General features: G+C 39.5%; 1 protein-coding gene and 1 long non-coding RNA gene across 3 annotated transcripts in view; both read right to left on the reverse strand.

The window, feature by feature from the left end:
• Positions 1–1,646: 1,646 nt before the first annotated feature.
• On the reverse strand, positions 1,647–4,213 carry LOC118566563. The gene is made up of 2 exons (XR_004933115.1): positions 3,134–4,213; positions 1,647–2,024 (listed from the first exon to the last, which is right to left on the reverse strand). It is a non-coding gene; the product is annotated as an uncharacterized LOC118566563 (long non-coding RNA).
• A 1,488-nt stretch (positions 4,214–5,701) lies between these two features.
• The window catches only part of cpm (carboxypeptidase M), a 42,100-nt gene continuing 23,585 nt past the window's right edge, over positions 5,702–24,216 (reverse strand). For both annotated transcript variants that reach the window (XM_012878279.3, XM_021324416.2), the window contains 7 exons: positions 20,120–20,292; positions 16,600–16,699; positions 13,127–13,232; positions 12,771–12,941; positions 10,346–10,498; positions 8,914–9,062; positions 5,702–7,949 (listed from right to left, as the gene is read on the reverse strand). In XM_012878279.3, the coding sequence (XP_012733733.2) occupies positions 7,695–7,949; positions 8,914–9,062; positions 10,346–10,498; positions 12,771–12,941; positions 13,127–13,232; positions 16,600–16,699; positions 20,120–20,292 (1,107 nt within the window). In that variant the 3' untranslated portion in view covers positions 5,702–7,694. The remainder of the gene's footprint in view (positions 7,950–8,913; positions 9,063–10,345; positions 10,499–12,770; positions 12,942–13,126; positions 13,233–16,599; positions 16,700–20,119; positions 20,293–24,216) is intronic.

Genomic DNA, 24,216 nt, shown 5'->3' on the forward strand with positions numbered 1-24,216 from the left:
AGAAAATCTCCACATTTTACACATTTAAGTGTTGAAACCGGGTGAAAAATGTGAAAAAGCAGCCAGTCCCTTTGTTTTTATCAGGATGCCACATGTTAAAGGTACACTAAGTAACATTTTTTTAACTGTAATATATCCACTTCTATGTCCCTGTGATGGTAACCCAAACGTTTATGAGACGATAGAGGGGTCCGCCGTCTCCCACCTTGTGTCTGTGGCTGAAAAACCACACTTGACACTTTCCACGTCTGCCTCGACTAAATCTCTTATCTCTGGGCCTTTTTTGACAGTAAGGATGGTCGTTCTCTCCGAGCCTGGTCCTGCTGGAGTTTTGTTTTTTTCTTCCGGTTAAAAGGGAGTTTTCCTCTCCACTGTCGCTACATGCATGGCCGGTATGAGGGATTGCTGCGAAGTCAATCACTCAAAGTTTATTTATATAGCAACTGTCCACTGTGGCGCCACGCTCATCCAGGAGGAGTGAATGCTGCAAGTCCATGACTTCATGGAAAACTTTTAACCAATCTCTACCAAATGCTACTCTGTCTATTCTGAAGTATGTTTGGAGTCACTAAGATGCTAAAAGTTATAGTCAATTAGGAGAAAAACCTGGTCTTACAACCGACTCGTTAGTTCACATACTGAAAACAGCCTGGACCACTTTCCACCTCAGCTTTTCCATCATTTGTAGGAGAAACATTCAGTTTTCTTCAACATATTTTCTTCACTTTGCACGTGGCAGTGCGCTACTCGTGGTACCGGTTCTGTTTCATAGACTTAGACAACTTTGTCATTTTCTATGCACAGAGTGCATACAGAATGAAATTTCGTTGCATACAGCTTGTAAATTGCAGTAAATTTAAATTACAGTATAAGGTGCAGCAGTGATTTAAAAGTAAACAATTGAAATGTAAACAATGCAGGAGAAAGTCACAGTGTACATGTGAGTATTTTTAAAACCATTTGTATATACAGAATTGATTGTGCAAAGGGCGTTTGTGCAAGAATGCATTTAGAAACTAAGAGTTCGGCAGCATTTGTAATGCTAGATGGAGATGCAATGATGCAAAATGTGCAAATATGCAATCTCCATCTAGCATTACCATCTGTAGAACGTGTCATAGCTATTGCTGCAACACAGAGCTAGTCTTGTTTCACCTTTTATTTATTTAGACAGAAAACCGTTAAGACGTTTCTGAAAATGAATAAAAACTTTTTTTCCAGTTAGCCTCACTGATTACTGGTTTTCTTAAAAGATAAATAGCCACGTTATACGTCTATACCAAGAACACCAAAATCCAGTTGATCAGGATAAAATAAGGTTATATACTCCAATCGTCCATCCAGGCAGTGTTTTGATATCCCGGCGGATTTCCTTTGATGTCACACAAGGAAGCAGATTTTAAGGTGTTGCATTAAAGTACATCAGCAGGTAATTCCTTATCGACTTTAAATAAAAGCTTGTAAAGCAGCAACACAATCTAGGCTTTGCCAAATTGGTTAAATAAATAGCGATCTTAGTGTATGTACATTGATTTTGAAGAAAATTCAAAATATTCATTCTCTTTTTCTATTTATCAAACACAGTTTTAGGGACCCTGAATAAACTTTTCTTCATCTGATTTAACGGCAAATAAGAAAAAATTATCTTATGAAATTGTTTTATTATGCATCAGTATAACAGAAAAATAAATGTTTGTATCCCTGCATCAGCCTAAGAAATCCCACATATTCTTCATCTGTGATTAATCAATGATGTTATGATGAAGCAGCAGGAAACAGGACATGTTGTTCCTCATCTTTTTCCTCCCGTCGGCTCATCAGCCTCATTTTTCTCCGCTGTAAAACTCAAAGTGACTCACGTCTTCCACGTTGGATACCAACAACCTTCATCTGCGGCTCACTCACTTTAGTCGCTGCCAAAAACAGAGAGACCTTCAGGGAGATAATTGATTATTGTGGCTGCTTCCAGCAGGAAGAGGAAATGACTTCTGGATCCATGCTGAGGGCATCAGACACGTTTCCCTCTGAAGAACAGATTTTACACCGTGTTAGTTTCTGTTCACCACTGACAAAAATACTTTAAATATCCGCGTAAAGGCGAGCTTCTTTAAACATAGGAGCTTTGAGAAAAATGGGTTGAAATCAGCAGAGAGGTACATTTAGAAAAAAAAAAGATTGGAGCCCAAAACATCCAACATTGTGAGGAAAACCATAACATAAAAGTTGTATTGAAGCAAAAATGTATGCTCATCAAGATTTAAGTGTAGGAGTATTGCAAAAATGCATCCTTCAAAATATAAAATAATCACGTTTTCTGTTAATTAATACAGTTTAAGTCTTATAATGGAGGATGGATTACAAAATGAGTTTTTTTTTTCGTTACAATTTGACAGCATGTAGTTGCAGTTTAGGCCCACAGGGGGGCAGATTTGTCCTATTTACATTAACATTTTCTGTATTATTCAACCAATCAACGAAACTATCAACACTAATTTAGATTGTTTCACTACAGAAAAAACCCGGCTTGTTGACTCTTTAGCCTTCTTATCTCACATTTCATTTCCTTTCACCCCTGTATGCGCAGGAACCCAGAGAAACAAAAAATGTAGCTTTAAAAAGGAAAAGAGCTATCCGAACTAACCAGACCCAATGGGAATAAATAAAGGCGACCCATTGAATTAGCCGATTAACTTCATTTTTTTCAGTTTCACCAACCAAACGCCGACGTGAACTCTGCCACGGCTGCAGAATCAAGAAATCAATTAACTAGAACCTGTCTGACAACACAAAGTAGGCTAAAAAATTAAAAAAGCAACAGATATGCCTCAACCAAAAAAAACATTCCAGAAAATTAATCAACCTTATGTTTAATACATTGTTGATTTTATGTTTTTAGCCATTGTTAATTAGATACCCACTGAAGTAATGTTGGAAATTTATTGTATTTTTTCATTTTGAAAGACATTTTACTCCTTGTTCACCTGATGTACCTCAATCTTTAAAAACTGCTAACTTTACAGTAGGTTCTGAATGAGTATTTCCTGCATTAAATTCAGATATTATGCCTTGTATCTGAAACCATCACTTTACCATCAACCAGAAACCAGAGCAGAAAATAATGATGTCTACTCACAGATCATTTCACTTTATTCATATTATGAGATTTCCTTCCACAACCAGGTTCCAAACATTTAGTCTCCACCAGTTTTCTGCAGTAACAAAACAAAACAACAAAAAACAATAGAAGAAAGGCCACTGTATTGAGGTCTGATGTTTGAGGCGCGACTGAAGCCTGCAGTCACACCTGCTCCCACGTGGCACAGAGGGTTTTATGAGGCGATATTTCATATCAAACAGCAACAAACGTAGAAAAACCTGAAATTTGGCAAGAAAATGTCTGATTTAAGGAAAACCAGTCACTATTTTTGCCCTGAAGATGTGAGAACAAGTCCGAGCACCACTGAAGGAGGTGGACAAAGACGGCTGACCTCACAGCTTAATGCACATCTGCTTTTGCAGTGTAATTATACAGCTTTTGAAGACAGATGAAAGAGACACATGCATGGTTGGGTCAAAATAAGTTAATAACTGCAACATGTTTTGAGACTTCCATGACTATTATTTGCATTCCAATACTGTTAAAGAGTTTGCAGCTTCGGTTCCCACAATTTAGGAACTTAAGAGATACAAGCGGGAGCTCCAATCTATTCTTCATTCTTCCAAATTCCTTTTAAATCCCTGAAATGGACTTTAGGTTTACTGGGATTTGTGTTGAAGCAACAAATAGACATCCTGCTGTTATAAGGCTCTATTTGTTTACACACTAAGTGGACCCAGAGAAAGTTAATCCAACCCAATGTTATGATGTTCACACAAGATTTAAAGTCATAAGGAGCGTTTCCTTTGGAAGGTTTTACTTGAGTTTTTCCTCAAACCAGGTCGGTTGAAGGTAATAAAAATATAGTATATAGTCTTTGTAGCAGAGTTGAACATGTGATCGCTAAATTCAATTTAACACTAAACAGTTATTGTTTTTAATATTAGGATTTTTATAAGTAGATCGTTTACAAATATTGTTAGAGGTGTGATACCAAAGTCTCCCACTAGGTGGTGCCTTTGGGTATTTTTTTTTTCAAGCAATTTTGGTAATGTTCATGTATAAATACCAGAATGTTAAATGATTGGTTTAAATTCTATCATTTTCATGTGTTTTATTAGTTATTAGTCTACTTTTTAAAATAAAGAATTTTTTTGTCAATTTTTTATTTTATTCCTTAACATGCAAACCTCCCTTAGAATTTTTCTCTTCAACAAAAAAAAACAAAAAAAACAAAAAAAACACGTCAATGGTTCAAATCATTAAACTAATCTTAATGTTAGATAAAGATAGCCAAATACAAAAGGCCCTTTTAAGGATTAATTTTTTTTTTTACTAAGGAAAAAAAAAACTTTTAGAGCCATTTCAAGTAGTAATTGCTCACTTTGTTGAGTCATCAGTTTCCTTTGATTAACCACTTTACTGCCAGACCCGTAAAATCAAGAAATCACTTAAATAGAACGTGTCCGACAACACGAAGTAGGCTCAAAGTGCTATATGTTTTCACCAGGAGGGTTGTGATGACATTTTTCTCTTAATAAATGCAATTGTTATTTAAAAATAGATTTTATATCCATTCAAGTAAGTTAGTAAGATATTAAAATGTGCTTGGCGTTATGTAACAGAGTCAGACAAATAAAATAAAAAAACGGAAATCTGTAAAGGGGCAAATACTGTTTTCTCACCAATGTTCCTGCTTAAATGTTGTGGTCTCTCCCTGTGTAGATCACCACCTTCATGTGCAAAAGAAACACTCTCTGCTCAGAATATGTGCCAAAAACAGCGAGCAAGATCTCCAAAAACAGGGCTTAAAAAACAAAACCTCACATTGTTCAGCCCTGGGAGGCAGAAGATGTTCTCTGTTCTTGTGGAGCGTTTATCGGATGCTTTCTACCCATCTAGATGGATTTTGTCATAAATCCACACAGAATATAAACTTATAACAGAAAATCGGACATGAGATTAAAAATTATTAACCATTTCTCTTATGTTCAGTTTCATTCGTCAAAGTTTTGCACTTTGAACTGCAGGTTGAGATCTCAATGAATCCATCAAAATAAAAGCCTTGCAAGTGTTAAAATGCCTTTTAAGCAGAAAGGAAGACGACCTGCATGAACACGTCGACTGAAAGCAGACGTTTTCTAGAAGAGCAGCACTGATGCACTGCTTGTGGTGATTAATCTCGCAGCTTTCACACCGTAAGCCCCTTTCCTCTGGTTTTATTTCCAACCTTTCTAAAAGCAGCTGTCTCTCCTTTCAAGGGCTAATTTTAAAGTGCTTCTCCACGCAGATAGAATTACGCTCCCTACAAACTGTAATGAATCTCCGTCTGAGGCTGGAACATCTCAGCAGGAACGACTTCACTAAGTCTACAGGCAGCAGATCTTTTTCCTCCCTCGTGTCTTTTGAACGGCGTGAAAGGAGATTTTTTTTTATTTCTGTGATAAAGGAGCTGAAATGTCAGGGAGCTGCAGCAAAGTAATACGCTTTGAGTTTGTGCTTGCACGTTAGTCTAAAATCAGCACTTTTCTGAGGTTTTACAATTTTTCGATTATTTATCCTGAATTTTGTTGTAATGTTTCTGATCTACATCACAGAGGCTTGTTTACAAAAAACTTAACTTACTGTTGGCAATTTCCAGTGTCCCGGGTTCCATTTTAAATTCAAATTTATGGCCTTATTTAAGTTACTGGAAAGATCCACTCACTTTAAATCACTTGAGGGCATAATATATCTAAAAAAAAAAAGATAGAAAAATTGTATCTAGTATTGACCAATCTAAAATGTGGGTCTTCAGGGTTATTAGCCTTAATTTAGACATTTTCTGAAATACTGCTAAAGCTAAAACAAACTAGGCCGTTAGACTTGTTTGGTTGACTAATTACTACTTTACTTCCGCTGTAGGTTCGTTATAATCTGTATGAAGCAAGACCTACAGAGAAATGTTGGTTTATAAAACTGGATAACCTTCTGTGAACAATTCAAGGCAAAAAAAACGTATCATAGCTAAATCTGCTTTAACTTTATAGCTAGAAAAGGTTAAACATTTTTGTCACAAATATTTTAACACTTTGTTTCTTGTAATTTTCAGGATTATGGCTTTAATATGAATGTGGCTATTTAATTTTCCTTTTGGATTAATAAAGTATTTTGGAATTTAATTGAATAAGAAAACCAAGGCTATACAACGTTTTTAGATCAATAATCAAATATCTATTGTTCCAGACAGTAAATACATAAAAATAAGATATGTGATTTTGCTAAAAGCTAAGTATTAGTAAAAACTATTGCTAACTGTTTTACCAGAGATGCTAACTGGTTAGCTTCAGCAAGCAATTGGTGATTGGATTAAGTTATTAATAGAATGTGAAAACATACAATGTTAGTTCACAAACAAGGATAGTTTGTGAAAAAGAAAACATATATGACACATATATGACCAACATTTGTTCAAGCTTTAGCTAGGTACCTAATAGCTAACGATTACTCTTGATAACAACACTTCTGCTATGGCTAAAGAGTCCTCACTCTATAAGGTTATTCGGATTGAGCCACTGCCTTTACTATTAGCCGCTCAAATAGATAAGTAAAGTAAATATATAGGATCTTTTCTTTGAAATCATAAGTTGCATTTATTGTTATTACTTTTGTTTAAAAATAAAGTTTATAAGTGGTGAAATCGGGGACATTTCCGGGAAGAGCTTTAGCCCGGGACAAGTTGTCAAAATCGGGAATAGTTCCCGGAAATCGGGGACATCCGGTCTTCCCATATTACGCATACATAATGTGAGATATTAAATGTTGTTAGCACATGAATGTGGATAATTTCCTGTGAAAGATTATTCAAATTATTGTGACCAAACTTTTTTTTTTAGCTGTAGCGTTAGCTAGCTTGCTGCTTTAACAAATATGGCCAATCTGTTGTAGCTGTTATCTTATTTTTTGATTAAAAACAGTTTTACTGAGAAAAGGGGATTATTAAATTTTTGGTTAGCACAGTAGCTTGTAGCAAGTTGTAATACCTTCTCTGAAATTAATGTCACATAAATACTGTACAATTATCTTGACATCTTTGCTGTTAGTTGTCTAACAGCTTTTAAGACATAATTTAGGTAAAAGGCAGTTAGATATATAAAAAAAAAAAAATCTAATTTTCATCATGTCAGCGTTCTATTAGTAGTTGTGAATACTTAAAATTTGGTTAAATGTGTTGCACATTTATATTAAAAAAACATTAAGAGCCTGAAACTAAAACAGATAGATGGAATCCAGCCATCATTTCTCTTACATTTTGAAATCTTTGCTGCTTTTTCTGGTTATTAATGTTGATAAAACAATGTTTTTTTAAGAACCAATACTGGGCAGCACCCTCTCCTTCCGCGTTAAGCAGCTTCAGACTTCAGTCTTGACGTTTTTGGAGCCACAAAACTGGCAGCAACTTCAGTCTCTACATGCCTTTCGGTTACCTCTGAACTTTTTCATGCTTTGTTTTGGTCTTGTTGAGTTTGGTTCAGTGAGTCACAGACCGTTTAGTATTGCTGCTGTAATGAATCCTGTGACCACCTCCTGCGAGGCCATATTTTCTGTCAGGATAACGTCAGTCTATCAGCGATTGCAACACTGTTACTAAGCCGAACCCTACTGTCAGTCCAGTCCATGCGGAGCCGCTTGTGGCGCCTCCTCCTTTGGGGGGTAATGTGTAATTACAGGTAGGGTTCAGCTCAGCTGGAGCTCTGACAGTCGTTGAAGCGGTGCGTCGTAACATGAAGTCATGTTTCATTGCAGAGTACTGATCTGGGCCATATGGGACGCTGAGGGTTTCTGTCAGCACGTCATGACCTGCATATGTCACCTGTGCATCAAACAGATAATATAAGCATGCATTAGAAAACCAAGAGGTTTGCTTGAACTATTACAAATTTAGTTTGGTGGTAAGTTGCTCAATATATGTCTACCTGTACCTTCCTGGAACCTACAGGCTACTTTAAAGAACCTACAGGGTGCTCACTGGGAGTTGTTGATCACTTTCTTTTTACTTAAAGGTATCAGAAATGTACAGGTAACTCCCCCTAAACTTACAATGAGCTTTTGGGACAGGACAGTATCAAGAGGTGATGCATGAACAGGTACTTTAGAACTGTACTTTCATGGTACGTTCATGAATATAAATGGTTTATAAAGTTACTTTCAGAAACATAAAGAGAATTTTTATGGCACTTACAGTGTTCCATAATGTTTAAATGTTAATTAATTATACTGCCAATTACTTCTCTATAATCTACAGGATACTTTACAACATGGGGGTATTATAGGGTAACATATTAAAAATAATTTCCAGGAATTTAGGGGTTTTGTTTTTAATAACAGACGATATCTGGAGTTTACAGGGTATATACTTACACCTTGATTTTTGAGACTTTAAGATAAATTATTTAGAACCTCTTGGGTACTTCCAGAGTATTATAGGGGACTGAAATGTAATATCAATTAATAATTGATATGGTACTTTTTGGGTACTTTCCTAAATCTTACAGGTAACTTTCTAGGAACTAAACAGCAAGTCACTTGATACTTTTTTTTTTTTTTTTAATCTCTGTAGTAATTTCTAATTATTCAAGCCTCAGAACTCCATAGATTTGTTTTTTAAAAGCACAACAATTTCTTATTGCAACTGAAGTTTTCCTGTTTGAAACGATTAGTTTCCTCTTTTACTGCCATGCACTCAGTCTAATTCAACATTTTAATGCAAAGTCCTCTTGTCTAACAAACGTGTCGGGAAAACGTCTGGTAACGTGTGTGATTGTTGCCACATTTACTTTGAAAGTGTAGTTTCCAGGCAGCAGTAGCCGATAATATTCTCCGTGTTTGTTGGTTCTGAACGGACACATATTGCTGCGACCCTCCACCTCCACCACTGCGTTCTGCGCCGGCGTTCCCGAACCATCGAACACTCGGCCTTTCACTCCTAAAAACAGGCAGAGTCATCAGTACAAGCCAGAGGTGGGTAGGAAGTAGTTACATTTACTCAGCTACATTTACTAGAATAACTTTTTAAGCAAAATGTACTTTTAGGAGTAATTTTACTGCAGTGTACTTTTTATTTTGACTTGAGTCATATTATGACTCAAGTTTCGCTATTCTTGAGTAAACTTTATGGCTACTCTACCTGCTGCGAGTAACGTCATGAATAAAGAACAAACTTGTTTTAACCAAAAATGCACCAGAGAGACAAAAACCTGGAGTTTATGCTAAAGTGAGACTTCTTATTTGTACACAAGCTTTGTTATTTTAATGTTATTTTATATCTGCAGAGCTCAATGAGCCATTTGGAGGTCAGATGAACGTGCAGTAAACAGTAGATATTATCATTGGAAGTACTTTGCATTGTTCTAACATACTGTAGATACATTAAGTGTTGTTTTTGAGTTTAATGTTGGAAAAAAATATTTAGAAAAGTGTTTCTTTTGTCTTTAAAATACCAGAATTTGCACATAACCTTGTATTTTTATCTATCTGATTACATCATTTTTAAATATTAAATCATCACCTGTAATGATTAGTTACTCAGTACTTGAGTCACCTTCTTACTGACTACTTTTTACTTTTACTTGAGTCATATTATGACTCAAGTTTCGGTACTCTTGAGTAAACTTTATCGCTATTCTACCTGCTGCGAGTAACGTCATGAATAAAGAACAAACTTGTTTTAACCAAAAATGCACCAGAGACAAAAACCTGGAGTTTATGTTAAAGTCATACTTCTTATTTGTACGCAAGCTTTATTATTTTAATGTTATTTTCTATCTGCTGAGCTCATTGAGCCACTTGGAGGCCAGATGAACGTGCAGTAAACAGTAGATATTATCATTGGAAGTACTTTGCAGTGTTCTAACATACTGTAGATACATTAAGTATTGTTTTTGGAAAAAAATATTTAGAAAAGTGTTTCTTGTCTTTAAAATACCAGAATTTGCACATAACCTTGTATTTTTGTCTATGTGATTACATCATTTTTAAATATTAAATCATCAGCTGTTATGATTAGTTACTCAGAACTTGAGTCGCCTTCTTACTGACTACTTTCTACTGTTACTTGAGTAAAATATGTTGAAGTAGTGCTACTCTTACTTGAGTACAGTTTCTGGCTTCTCCACCCAGCACCGGTTCAGGGTAGAACCTGATGTGAGCTTTAGGCAGGAGGACAAACCACCGACAGGCTAAAAGGTGGAGATGTGGAGAGGTTCTCACCCAGGTGGATCTGCTGGATATAAGCCAGCAGAGCCTTTTTGTTGTCCATCCATAGAGCAGGAAGTTCATTCGGTTGAGGAAACTTGCAGCAGGAAAGCTCCAGAGTCAGCTCCAGACACTGCGCCCATACGTAGTTGTAGTCCTGCATTCCACCTGAAATAACACACATCCTCTTATTCCCAGCAACTTTACCGGCACTATCCGCCCTGCAGTGATGGGAAACAGCAGAAGGGTTAACTAACCTTTGATGTATAACGGCAAAACTATTTCATTCCTGTTTTGCAGAAAAGCTGCATCATCAAACATAAATTAAAACACTTCTGTTTTAATTCTCCATCTCCATCTCCATCTGTTGCTTTACGCTTATCTGAGATTGGTTGACGGTGGGAACAGGAGCAAGAGGGGAACCCCAGACATCCTCCAGCTCATTCTGGGAGTTTTAGGTCTTCCCTGGGATCTCCTAACCTAACTCCGCCAGATGGATTTGCTCCGCATATCCATCTGGAAACCTTCCGTTGAAGTAATTTTGGGAAGGGCCGAAAATACTGGTAAGCTGATTGGCCTTTGTTGGTGATAGACGGGCCAAATAAACCAATCAGATCAACAAAGCATATGACGTACTAACAGCGACGACGAAAACACAACCACAAGCTCTTGCCGAAACCAGTCGGGAGAAGAGCAAAAACATATTTTCCTGTGAGAAAAGCCTCCAGAGCAGTGTTTTGCTCTTCTTTCAGTGAAGAATTACTCTGTAATTCCGATAAAACTTGCTCGTTAGCCACGCTAACGCTAGTTTCATCGGCTGAAGCCGCCATGTTCTTTAGACTGAACTGTCGCGCTTCTCGTTGCGTCACACCTCAACCCGCCTCAAAGCCAACGCCGATTGGACGTTCGTTTGGTGAACTGCTCCAAATTTTCTTTAACGGAAAGTAGCCAGACTGATCTGCGAGTGAAACCTTGAAAGCTTGCGAGATCAGGATGGTCTCACGAGGCTAGGGATCTCCTCCCAGTGGGAGAAGCTGATCAGATATCCGAACCAATTCAACCGACTCCTTTTGACGCAGAGAAGCACCGGCTCTACTTTGAGCTCCTCCTGGATGGCCCTCTGTTTCGGCCGGTGGTATGGGACCTCCTTCCATCGCTCACAATCCATACCTAATAACCATCGGTTAGGGTCAGAACATAGACAGATGGTAAATGGAGATCTTCACTTTTTAGCTCAGCCCTTCCTTCATGACGGACTGAAGCGGCGGCTCCATTTCTGCAGACGGTCTGTTCATCTCCGGTTCCATCGTCCCGTCATCACTCTTCTGCTTGAGGCAGAGACTGAAACCCAACCCAACGGGGCAGGTCCACCTTTTTCCTCAGATTTAGAGGAGCTGACTCTCATCCTTGCCGCTTTACGCTCGGCACCAAACCGCTCGCTGCGTGCTGGAGGTTGTCGCCCGACGCGGCCAACAGAACCGCACCGTTCACAAAAAGCAAAGATGACCAAACCCCGTCCTATCCACAGCTAAGCCTTCAGACCGGGTGCCAGGAACACCACAAACAGGAGCGGACACAAGGGGCAGTCCTGGCGCATTCTAACGCACCCTAACACAAACAGGCGTATCTTTGTGTAGAGGATGCGGGTACAGCTCTAAAACCCACCCACATATACCCCACGCTCCACAAAACAACTCTGGGGTCGTAGTCTGTCTCCAGATCCACAGAACGCTTGTAGGACCAGAGATGGATACTCCTATGACCCTGTTAGCGATTCCACAGAAGGTAAAGATCTGGGCCCGTATTCACCAGGACTCTCAGAGCTACTAGCTTAGCTGAAAAGTTCCTGCCAGGTAGTTTTAGCTTAAGAGGGATTCAGTTGAGTTAGATGAATGTAGAAACTTTTATTTTAACAAAAACAAAACAAAAAACCTTCATAAATGTGCCCCTATCAATGGAGAGAAAATAATTAAACTGGATTAAGAAATGTGTGACATGATGATGGAACCGACTGAGCCGGCGATTTTTTTAAATTTACTTTTAGGGCCGGGTGATATGGCTTAAAAATTAAAATCTCTTATTTGATTATAGCAATCGACCGATTAATAAATTTTATTCCCTCCTTTTCATTTCACAAAAACAAATGAAAGAAATTATTTTAAAAACTTGCTGTGGAGCCTCTGGAGACGATGAGGCAAAGGACTTTGTATAAAATGAAGAAAATTATGGACAATCCTGAACATCCTCTTCATGATGTTATCATTGGAAAACAGAGTCTCTTCGGTCAAAGGCTTCTTCAGATTGGTTGTAAAACGGACGGCTACAGGAGATCTCATGTCAGTTCTTAACCTTTAACACTCCCTCTGTTGTTTAGTTTGTACTTCTGGATCTGCCTCGCAACAGAGAAAGCTTCAGAAACGCAGAGTGACTGAAAGCTCACCTTCCAGAGGGTACCAGTGGTATCCATTGGTGATGCCGTCCCGGAAAGGTCCGCTGTCGTCGCAGAGATCCCCCCGGTGCATGGATGCGTGGTTGTAAGAGTACACCTTAGCCAGGTGGACAAACACGTCGTCATCAGGAGTGACGCTGGCTGCCCCCGTCAGATCAAAACCTGTAAAACCAAACGTGTAACCGGTCGTCTGTTTACTTTAGAAACAGCAACACGGCAGCTGTAGATGTGCAGCATGTTTGTTAATGCACGTTAAAGAACATAATACAGAGCTAGCTAACATTAAAAACTTTACCAGACTTGAGCCATGATAGCGACAACCATTTCAGTCTGAAAGGAGATTTTACCTCTGTCGCTGTTGTCGTAAGGGTAACTGGCCACCACTGCTCCTCCGTGAAGGTTGGCAGACAGAACAAAAGTCTCGGACTTCAACCAGCCAATCACAGCTCTCACCTGGATCACATGGTAGAGAAATCCATTGTTTAAGACGCCATAAAACCAGGACAACTTTCAGCTGAGGATGAATCCACACAGGAGCTCCATTACGTTACGTACGTGTTTGTACGTAACAGAGGAAATATGTTGCTCAGTGTAGCTGGTTTGGGTTTGTGTCCTGTCCCGATACTCACATTAAACCTACGCACTTCTATGAGGTGTCCACCTGGTGGAAATGCACTTAAGGGTTCGAGTGAGCAGGTTACCAGCGTCCTAACCGGGGGGGATTGGGACGCTGCGGGTTATTTCATTGACTTGTGCCTCTGGGTCATAACCGCAACACCAAAAATGACGCGACCATCACCGTTTTTACAATCTTTACTGCTAAAAATTGTTAAAATTGCAACAAGCAATCATTTTGAATGAATAGTAGGAACCGAAATTTGAGGGGATTGGGCATAGCAGGTATTGACACAAAATGGGAAATAAATGGAAAATACAATTTTTATATACCCAAAATAAATAAATAACTAAAAAAAATATATGTTGTGTGCCTTTAATTAATGATAGCACTAGATGTGACATTGTTTTCTTTTTGTTACAGAAAATAAGCATAAAATAACAACTCAAAGCTGCTGAGAGGTAAAAATAAATAACAGCAGATAGGAAGCATAACTCATTGCCTTCTTGTTCAGAAACACACTTTCAGATAAAACAAAGTCATTAAATAGACGTGCAAAACATTTCTCTGTGCTTTCAGTCATTTTAGAGTGCAAATACAACAAATTCAACAAAGCAGATAGAGTAAAATAAAACCAGCTACTACTGTTTAAGGCAATTTCAGTTTTATAAGTAAAAATAACTACCATATTGTTTTGAAGTAGGGCTGGACAATAATTCAATAACGATATATATCGAATGATAGACGTATATCGATGATAGGGAAAAAAGGGTCAATAAAAACTTTGATAGAATAACAGTTTTCCTTCCTTTTGCATTCTAGCCGTAAAGGTTAATATTACATTATTATATCCTCCCAACCAATCACAACGCAAACCCAGGAACGCTCAGTCACCAAGCTCCGCCCCCTTCAGAGAGTTCAGAGAGCACATGTTCTTTTTTCATTTTTAAAAACTTGCAGTTTTGGTAAAAAGTTGGTTTAATATATTGTTGAGTTTGAATTCAGTGTTTGTGTCTGTATCTAAAAAAAAGTCTCTAAGCAACAGCAAAAAATGGCCAGAGCTGCACTTATTCAAATGTTTTGAATTTGTTGATAATTATCGATGTCGATCAATGCGATTTCTATTTTATCGATATGCTTTTTTTCTATATCATCCAGTCCTAGTTTAAAGAAACATTTTTTTTTTCATTTATTTAAGGTGGCAGTATGATTTTAGTTTTTTTTTTAGATCAAATATTTTCACCTTATGGCTCGAAAACGTCACATGCAGCGATGAATTGTGGGTAAAACACTGTATCAAGGGTGCAAAGGGGGCGGGGCAAGACACCACTCTGGACAATCAGGACGCACTGCGCCCTCACAGCCTCGGCACATCTGAGGGTGGAAGTGCGAGTGTTGGGACGAGTGCCATTTCTCTGGCAGGATGTGGTTCTGCTAACACCAGGCGATCCACACTGCCCAATCCACTCCCTTCTCCTGGTTTATGGCAGGTTCAGACAGAAGCTCCAACTCACTTACGACGCCCGCCAGCATTTATCACAGATAAGGCTTTTACTATTTTTGATTGATGTTAGTTTAAAATGGGTGGAACATCCCAGAATATTTCCAGTTTCCTCAGAAAGTAGTGAATGAAATCAGTAGCTGGCTGTTGTTTCACTCGTTAAACTGACTAATTCTCATACCTTTACTTGGAGACACAGTAAGATGGGGGACATTTTCTGACTGTTCTCATAGCTGCTTATAGGACATGTTTTCTCTCCCAGGTCAGGCTTTCTTAGAAAAATATTAAGAGCGTCTGAATGGAGCTGATGGCTGTTTTTGTAAGCCTGTGTCGACTGGTCAGGGTCCCCTGTGGGTATCCTGTAAATACTTCACAAGACACAACTTGAAGCATGTCATGAGCACCCCCTTAACATTTAGAGAACATCCAGTCCTAACTCATCCAATCTTTTGTTATTAACACCTTCGCTTGAGCTACAACTCGTCCACATTCCTCTGACTCACACAGCTGGATAACCTTGGCAAATACACCCTGTAACTATCTTGTAGGTACTTCAGCTTAGCTTAGCCCCTGGATCAGTCTGCACATCTCTGCTGAAGTGGGCCTGACCCAAGCCTGTCCTCTGGACTCGGATCAAGCCTTTGCCATCCTGCCTGAGGCCTCTGCAGCTCCCATCAGGTCTCCAGCTTGCTGCAGCTGACTGGCACCCGGGTTTTTAACCTTTCAATTAACCTTTTAAAGGCAAGGAGAGTTTATTTATATAGCTTTTTTCAGCAGCAAGGTGATTCAAAGTGCTGTGCATGAACAGAAAAAACACCACAGAGGGAAATATTACATAGGACATTAACAAAGGAATGAGCTGCCGGTGAGTAAATCCTTCACTAGACTTCTTTAGTTTCTCCTGAACAAGCTTCATCACTAACATTCAAAGCTTAATTGCTATACACTAGTACACACGTGTCAAATTCGAGGCCTGCGGGCCGAATCCGGCCCGTCAAGGCAATTTATCCGGCCCTTAAGAGCCAAAGAAAGGCATATCATGTCATAAAGTAGATGCATATGTCATTTTAAATTGTATAAAGTGGCTAAAACTGTGCCTCCTGTGGTGAATGTTGAGTTTTTTAACTGTGTAGTAACAGTATCCTGCCACTAGATGTCAGTTTTTCCATAACACATTCAAACAACCCAGAAATGTCCAAAAAGAGAAAAAGTGATACAGATTGATGACTTTAAAGAGTAACTAACCACAATATCAACTTTAGTTTTGCAGGCAAACTGTATAAACTGGGCTTAGGGGTGCTACTTTTATGTTACTGTGCATTTTTTATATGTGTATGTGAACTGAAATGAAATTATGAAACCAAAAGCATCATCTATACACATGTAACCGGCCCTTTTAATGACTTCATGATGCCAAAGTGGCCCAATGTAGAAATGAGTTTGACAGTCCTGCACTAGTAGGTTAGTTAGAGGTTTTATAGCTCCAGTCAAACTTGTACTCCACTTCTGTGCACACTTAGACACAGAATGTCAAACTGTGCAGCACTAGCAGTCTGATGGTAAATGGCAACCGACCGGTTACAGGATAAACTCCTAACTCCTGTGCCACTGTGGGGCGACAATGGCCCAGGACTCACGGACACAGAGGCAGGCTGCAGTCATTAAATGAGTTTGGCATCTGATAAACTTCCATTAAGACCAACCTCAGCCTCCCTCTGCTCCTCGTTCAGCTGCTGCTGCTTTCTGAGACCGGCGAAAGCGTCAGGAAATCCCCTGTTCAGATCGACGCCGTTGTAGTTGAACCTAAAACAGACAGAGGGAGCGATCTGTTATACGGTTTAAAAAGTAGCTTTAACAGAACGACACAAATTCAATTTAACACATTATGACATCATCAGGGGAGGCAGATCATCCTCTATTACCATCTAACATAGAAAGTACTCCTGGATCAATGTGAGCTTCTTTACTTTCTGTTCTCTAAGCCCCAGTGGGTCAAGTTAGTTAGTATGAAGCTGAAGCTGCAGAATCGCTGACATGAGTTTTAAACACGCTGATTAGGACACTAACAACAACCTTCAATGTGGAACCGGAGGAGATTATAGCACCTAGACCGATTATATCTCATTATATTTGGTTTTAAAGGATTTATATCAAAACTTGTTTCATGTTTAGCTTATTTTGTGTCATTTGTTGGAGTTATTATTGGATATAATTGATCAGATTTGGTCTCGTAAGGTTGGAAAGATTTCTGTTATAACTTTAATTTGTTTCATAATTACGATACTTTGCAGAAGTTTTCACATCCATGGAACTTTTGGGCTTTTTGTCACATCACAGCAACAAACCTCAATGTTACTTTAAGTGACAGACCAACACAATGTTGCACATCAATGGTGGGGTTGAGGGAAAATTTTACAGGTGTGAATCTTTTAATAAAAATAAATAGAAAAAAATATGGATAGCAGTTTTAGCTGTGGAGGAACTGCAAAAAAGGAACTAAAAAGAAGTATAGATTCTTGAAATTAGTATATTTTCCTTGATTTGAGCAGGTAAATAAGACTATTTGCCAATGTTATAAATTTTCTGCACTTCAAATATGAACAATTCATCACCATCATCTTATTTAAAGCGCAGGATATCCAATTATCTTTATTTATGGGTAAAAATACTAATTCCATTGGCAAATGGTCTTATTTAGCAGCTCAAATCAAGGAAAATATACTAATTTCAAGAAAGTTTTACAGACTCAGGGCAACTACTGGTCATGAATTCCACAAATCTGGCCACATGGAAGAAGGTAGTCATAGCCAGTCTGGTCTGCAGTTTGCAAAAAGCTACATAAGAGACACGGCAAACTAACAGAAGAATAAAGTGATCCGGCTCCATGAGAGCAAAATGTAACTTTTTTTTCTAAGCGTAAAATACCACCAGTAGCATAAAACAAAGACTGCATGTCGCCCTGAACACACAAGGTGAATGTTGGTGGTGGGAGCATCATGCTGTGGGGCTGGTCAGAGTTTATGGAAATATGGGCGGAGCTAAATACAGGACAGGAAATTACAGGAATTAAATCACAACAACTCCAGACATGCAGCCAGAGCTGCAGTGGCATGGTTTAGATTGGCCTAGTCAAAGTCCAGACCTAAATCTAATGAGGATCTGTGGCACCATTTGAAAAGTGATGATTGCCGACACACTCCATCCATCCATCTGCAACGCATCTCACACATTAACTAAATTTTTTCTTCCACTTCGCCAACTATTACCTGAAATCCCGACCAAATACATTGTGAATTGTGGCTGTAATGAGAAAACTCTGTTTGAGCAGACAATTTCTTCTTTGCTCAGATACAGCAGCCGCAGTCAGACGGAGTAAAAACCTGAACCCAATCCACCAAAAAACAAACTTGTGTTTTCTTATACAGAGCATTTAAGAACAATTATACTCACTACCCTCTCCTGTTCACTTCTAGCTGATGGAAGGGGAACATTTCCTTTTAAGGTGTGGAAACATCGGACCTCAGACAGACCACACAGTGGGTTCGCCGCCCCAAAACAAACCTAAACCCCGCTGTGCAAAGCTCCCTGAGGTGAGTCCCCTTAATGAGGCAGTCGCCCTCCCTTTGTGACAGACACAAAGACACACAAACAGCCGTCTCCGATAAACAGGACAGAAGAAGAAGTCAAAACACACATAATTGGATAGTTAAAAGCTTTAACTGCGTCTGTGTGTGGCTTCCTGCTAATCAGAGTTTAAGTTCTGCACAACAAACATGTGATGTCATGTTATATTAGGCCTTTAGTCTGTTACCAGCAGGCTGTCAAGAAAAGATAAATTGTTCCCATTTTCTGTGAGAGGTCCCTAAGATAACCCAGTCTGACGGACAGAAAACAGGATATAAGCTCCAAGAAGATGACGTCCTGTGAGCGTTTCTGGAAAGGAGACCAAAAAAAGGAGGAGGACATTAAACGTGTTTTTTCCAGCGTAAGGAATTTGGAGAAAATCCTGGAAAAAACACATCCTGGATTTAATAAAACTCCCAGTTTTGTCTGCGATTCAAATCAACACAAATTTATTTGCAAAACCCTTTTTTTTAAAGGTGCAAATTAGAGAATTTAATAAAAGTTCAGGAACATTTTAAGTTTTAGTCAATAAAAACGTCTTCCAGTGAGTTTTAAACACCTTCTACTACTTCAGTTCACGTTAGGGATGTTTTAAACTTCTACACTTTCTCCTTCAATCTTTAGATTTATTTCTACCGCTGTTAGAATAGTTTTCCAAGTCCGATAGATAAATGCTTCATACTTTTGACGTCTTCTCTATGTATCTATGATATGAAAATAAAACAAAATAAAATGACCAACTGATTCAGACCTGGCAACAAGTAACAAGTATTTGCAAGAATACTGCCATAGCCGCTTTTCATTTATAAAAAAACATTAATGAAAAGAAAAAGGCTAAAGTTCAGACTTTCAGTTGAGCTGAAAAAGTGTGAGAGGACAAAGTAAAAAGGTCGTTCTACTTGTGTAACAAAGTATATCACAGATAATACAACTGAATGACTCGGCGTCCCTGTGCATGTTGATGTTACGTTTTAATTAAATATTCACTTCTGGTGTTTAAATATCTGCCATGAAGGCAAGAAAAAGTATATTTTCTCCTTCCTTTTAGGCTAAGATCATCCTGTGATCTACACAACAATATAAAGCAATCATCCTGCAGTTAAATAAAAAAAAAATCAAATATTCACACCAAGCGTCCAACTTCTTATATTTTTTAAGTTTCCAAACATAAACTTTAATGTATTTTGACCAACACAGTGGTGCATAATTGTGAAGTGGAAGGGAAATAATACGTTTATTTATTTTTTATTTCAGCTTCTGTCGGTCTCAGGGCTTCTGCAGGTGTTCTTCCAGGATTTTCCAGCCAGAAGGAAAGCATCCCCACAGCACGATGCTCCCATCAACATGTTTTCCCACAAGGCATCTGGATGCACTGCATGTTATTTATTAATAATGCACGGCACATTTTTTTCAGATTTTACTCGCAAATGATGCGAAAATGACAGAATTTTTCTTCCGCTTTCGTATCAGCCGCTACTTTGTGTCGGCATTTCATATAAACCATCAATAAAAAAGACAATTGTAGTTTGATTTTGTAACGCGATAAAAACGTAGAGAGGGTGTGAATACTTTTGCAGGCCGCTGTTTGTCTCCGTTTACCTTCCCCGGCTGAACAGGCAGTGCGTGTCCGCTTCATCGAACCCGTCGGGGTTCATCGTCGGCAGGATGTGGATCCGCGTGCTGTTGAGCAGCTGCAGCGACCACGCTTCCTCGTCACGGTAGCCTCGCACCAGCTCGCCGATCAACTGGAGCAGGAGCACGCGGCCCAGGACCTGAAACACAAGTCAGCTTAATTAAATAAATATATATTTATGAGAAAATAAAAGTCGCTGTTTCTACGGTTCCAGTGCAGATTCTCAGTTATTCGGGTCATCGCTAAAGAAAACGGGCTTAAAGCAGAGGCAACTGGACTTTCCTGAAAACGATTTAACGCCAATCCAGCAGTCTGTCAACCAGAATTGACAAAAACTCCTGGATAGGTGCCGAAACGTCTTCAGAAAAACTGAACGGGAGTCCAGTTGCCTCCGATTTATGCCCGTTTCCATGGTGATTCCCGCCTTTTCTAAAGAGCTCATGTGTATGGAGGCCCTCGGGTCCTCGTCATCCTTAGGCAGACAGGAAGCCTCAAACTGGGTGGAAACCACAAGCCTTATCAGAAAAAAGTTTTAAGCTGTGAGTGTCAGAACCTTCTGGTGTCCACACATGCTGTGGTGTCTCTGCGTTTGGGGCCAGATGTCGCTGTGGAGCTCCATGTTCACAATAATCAATGAGACACAATCGTTCTTTATAGAGCAGTACTGTAAAAAAGATAGATTCCCTTACCAATAAAGTTCTGAAAACCGACAAGCTCAGTAGCTAAATCCTCTTGGGGCCGGCCCACCAGCGTTTGTTTAAATGACAAACATCTTAAGTCGCAGTGTGCCCAACACGCTCTCAGTAGACATCAGTGGGGCACAAATCCTACGGCCCCAAACTCAGCTCGTCCAATCAAAATGCTGGAAATGCACAAGTCACGTTTACGTTCTGCTGGAAAGTGTGCGACCATCTAGTGTTGCTCAATGAAGGATCGATGTGAATTTTTTCTGTTCAATAAATGAACATTATGAGTGAGCCTCTATTTGTAATTATGTATAAAAATTAAGTTACAGTTAGCTTATATAAAATGGCATTTCTAGCGTGTTGATTTATGCCAACTTATCTGTTTAATTTTAAATAGATCAAAGTCAGGTTGTATGCGTCACAAAAAAAAATATTTTTCTGCTAATAGGTGTTGAGTTTTTGTGCTCCAGACGCCATTGGTCACATGTACATTTTAAAGTCCCCACAGAGTTTGTTTTTTTGTGATACGGCAGGTTTAAGAGAGCTTTGTTTCCAGCTTTGAAAGAAACCTGTAGAGCTGAAATGTAATGGGAGTGAATTAGATATTAGGACTGTGGCCTCTGACATAAAATCACAAGTCCTGGACGGACAAAGGCAAAAATACTATAAACTTTGCATTTGGAGATTAAACTGAGGGCATGAAAGTTTCTATTTCACAGAGGGTCAAAACCTAGAATCCATGACATCATCACACATCAAGGTGAACATTCAGTGGAAAAAATCTCCAAAAATTATACAATTTAAAGCACAATTGTATAAAAACTGAAAATATGCACATTTAGTTAGCTAATGTCCAACTTTCTACGTCGACTGGTGGAAAGTGTTGAACCAGGGTTGTGTTTCCCCTTTTATCTAAAAGTCATGGTAACAATTTATTTCACACTTTTCTGGCTAATTTTGTGATGATTGCACAATGTATCATCAGCAAATAAGCTCATTCATCCTGAATGAAACATTTTTCTATTTTTGGGGGGGGGATTTGGTTTTCTAACAATTCTGGACAAAAATCATGATGGAAACTCATTGGCCGGTGGGGAGCGGGAGGAAAGGGAAACTTTGTGAATGAATGTGAGTTTAAGGAATAAAAAAGGTGAGAAGGTGTGTAAGAGCAGAGCCTACATAAACAAGTCAGTACGGGTTCTGCCTCCGGGTATCGCTCTTCTCTCTTTTATCGCCCATCTAGCCTCTTTCCTTTCTGCTGCTGACGCACTCAAACACGCCCGCCCGGGTTAATACTCACAGAAATACTGTAGCCCGCACAGAAACGGTTTTGTGTGTTTGTTGTCATGTCTCCAGAACGGCTGAGATCCTGATCTCTGATGTCACAAAGCTCCATTGTTTTCTGAGCACACATCAGTGATGCACTTTTTCCTCCTTTATCTAACGTTTATTTAGACTCAGTATGAGACTAAAACACACAAACCGGATAAACCGACCGGTGACAGGGTTGTTTTTTCTCATCCAAGGAGAAAAAAAAAAATAGTTTTCCCCCATTTTCATGTCGGAATGTTAAAATCCGAAGTCAAGTTCCTTGTTTGTACCCAGAAACTTAGCGAATAAAGATTTATCCAGAACCTGAAGTTCAGCTTTATGACAAGCAGAACGATGCTGTGACCGCTGCACTAATGCCAAAAACATTTGCATTACCAAGGGAGGCGTTATACCTTTAAATCCTCCCTTGATGCCAAACAAACCCTTAATGATTTACTGTATTGTTGTTGAGGGATTATGTACAAACTGACAGTAAAAGGGAAACAGAAGAGAGTGAGAGAAAGGACAAAGGGAGTTTAAACTGGTGGAGAGAGCTACAGGCCAACACAGCTGCTGTATTATGAGGACATAAATGTGTGTGCAAAGGTGGAAAAATACGTGACTTAGGCCTAACAGTGATGGGTGCAGATGCCCAAGCCACGCCTGTAGCAGAGCTGCCCTGGCTGTCTGGGGGCAGGTCAGCACGCGCTGCACAGCCGAGCCCATACCGGCTACAGGTGGGCGCGGTAGTGAGAAGAGGCCAAACGTCACTGAGTCCATCCCACCTAAAGGTGTCTGGGTAGATGGTACGAAGGGTCCTAAAAAGTGCCCAGAGCAAAACCTTCCTCTCCACCCTGACACCATCACCACCAGCCTGAGCCTTTGATGCAGGACACAGACCAAATTCTGACCCTCGCATCTGAAGGCTGCAGGACCACCAAACCTTCTGAAGAAGACAGTGGCTGTATCTCAGTTGTTTCCCTTATGATGTAAATCATTCAGACAGGAGGCTGACCTTAACAGTACATGATGGATGGATGGATGGATGGATGGATGGATGGATGGATGGATAAATGGATGGATGGATGAATGAAATGAGGGATGAAATGATGGATGGATGGATGGATAAAATGATGGATGGATGGATGGATGGATGAAATGAGGGATGAAATGATGGATGGATGGATGGTTGGATGGATGGATGGATAAAATGATGGATAGATGGATGGATGGATGGATAAAATGATGGATGGATGAAATGATGGATGGATGGATGGATAAAATGATGGATGGATGGATAAAATGATGGATGGATGGATGAAATGATGGATGGATGGATGGATGAAATGATGGATGGATGGATGGATGGATGAAATGATGGATGGATGGATGGATGGATGGATAAAATGATGGATGGATGGATGGATGGATGGATGGATGAAATGATGGATGGATGGATGGATGGATGGATAAATGATGGATGGATGGACAGATGGATGGATAAATGGATGGATGAATTCATTGATGGATGGATGGAAGGATGAAATGAGGGATGAAATGATGGATGATGGATAAAATTATGGATGCATGGATGGATGGATAAAATGATGGATGGATGGATAAAATGATGGATGGATAAAATGATGGATGGATGATGATGGCAGGTATGAAAATGGGATGGATGAAGCATGGATCAGACTGATGGACTGGAGGGAGCAGCATGATGGATGGATGCCAGCAGCCAGCATGATCATCCAGTCGAGCCCATGATCGGATGGAGTGACAGCATGAGCCATTAGACAAGCAGATGCCTGATAATGCAAATGAATGAGGCTGGCATGATTGATGCATTGATGGTATCAATCAATCCATCCATCCATCATTTATCCATCCATCCAGTGCTGTACCTCAGACTGTTGGAAAGTCTACTTCCTCTCAGCCAGAGCCCTGTCTCCCAATGCCACTCAGCTTTTGGCGGCGGCGGTGTGATGGAGTGGCATGCCGCTACACCAGGGGTCTTCAACTCCTGCTCCTGGTGCTCTACTATCAGGCATGTTTCAGTTGTT

Source organism: Fundulus heteroclitus, chromosome 17 (genome assembly GCF_011125445.2).
Source record: "Fundulus heteroclitus isolate FHET01 chromosome 17, MU-UCD_Fhet_4.1, whole genome shotgun sequence".
NCBI lineage: Eukaryota > Metazoa > Chordata > Actinopteri > Cyprinodontiformes > Fundulidae > Fundulus > Fundulus heteroclitus.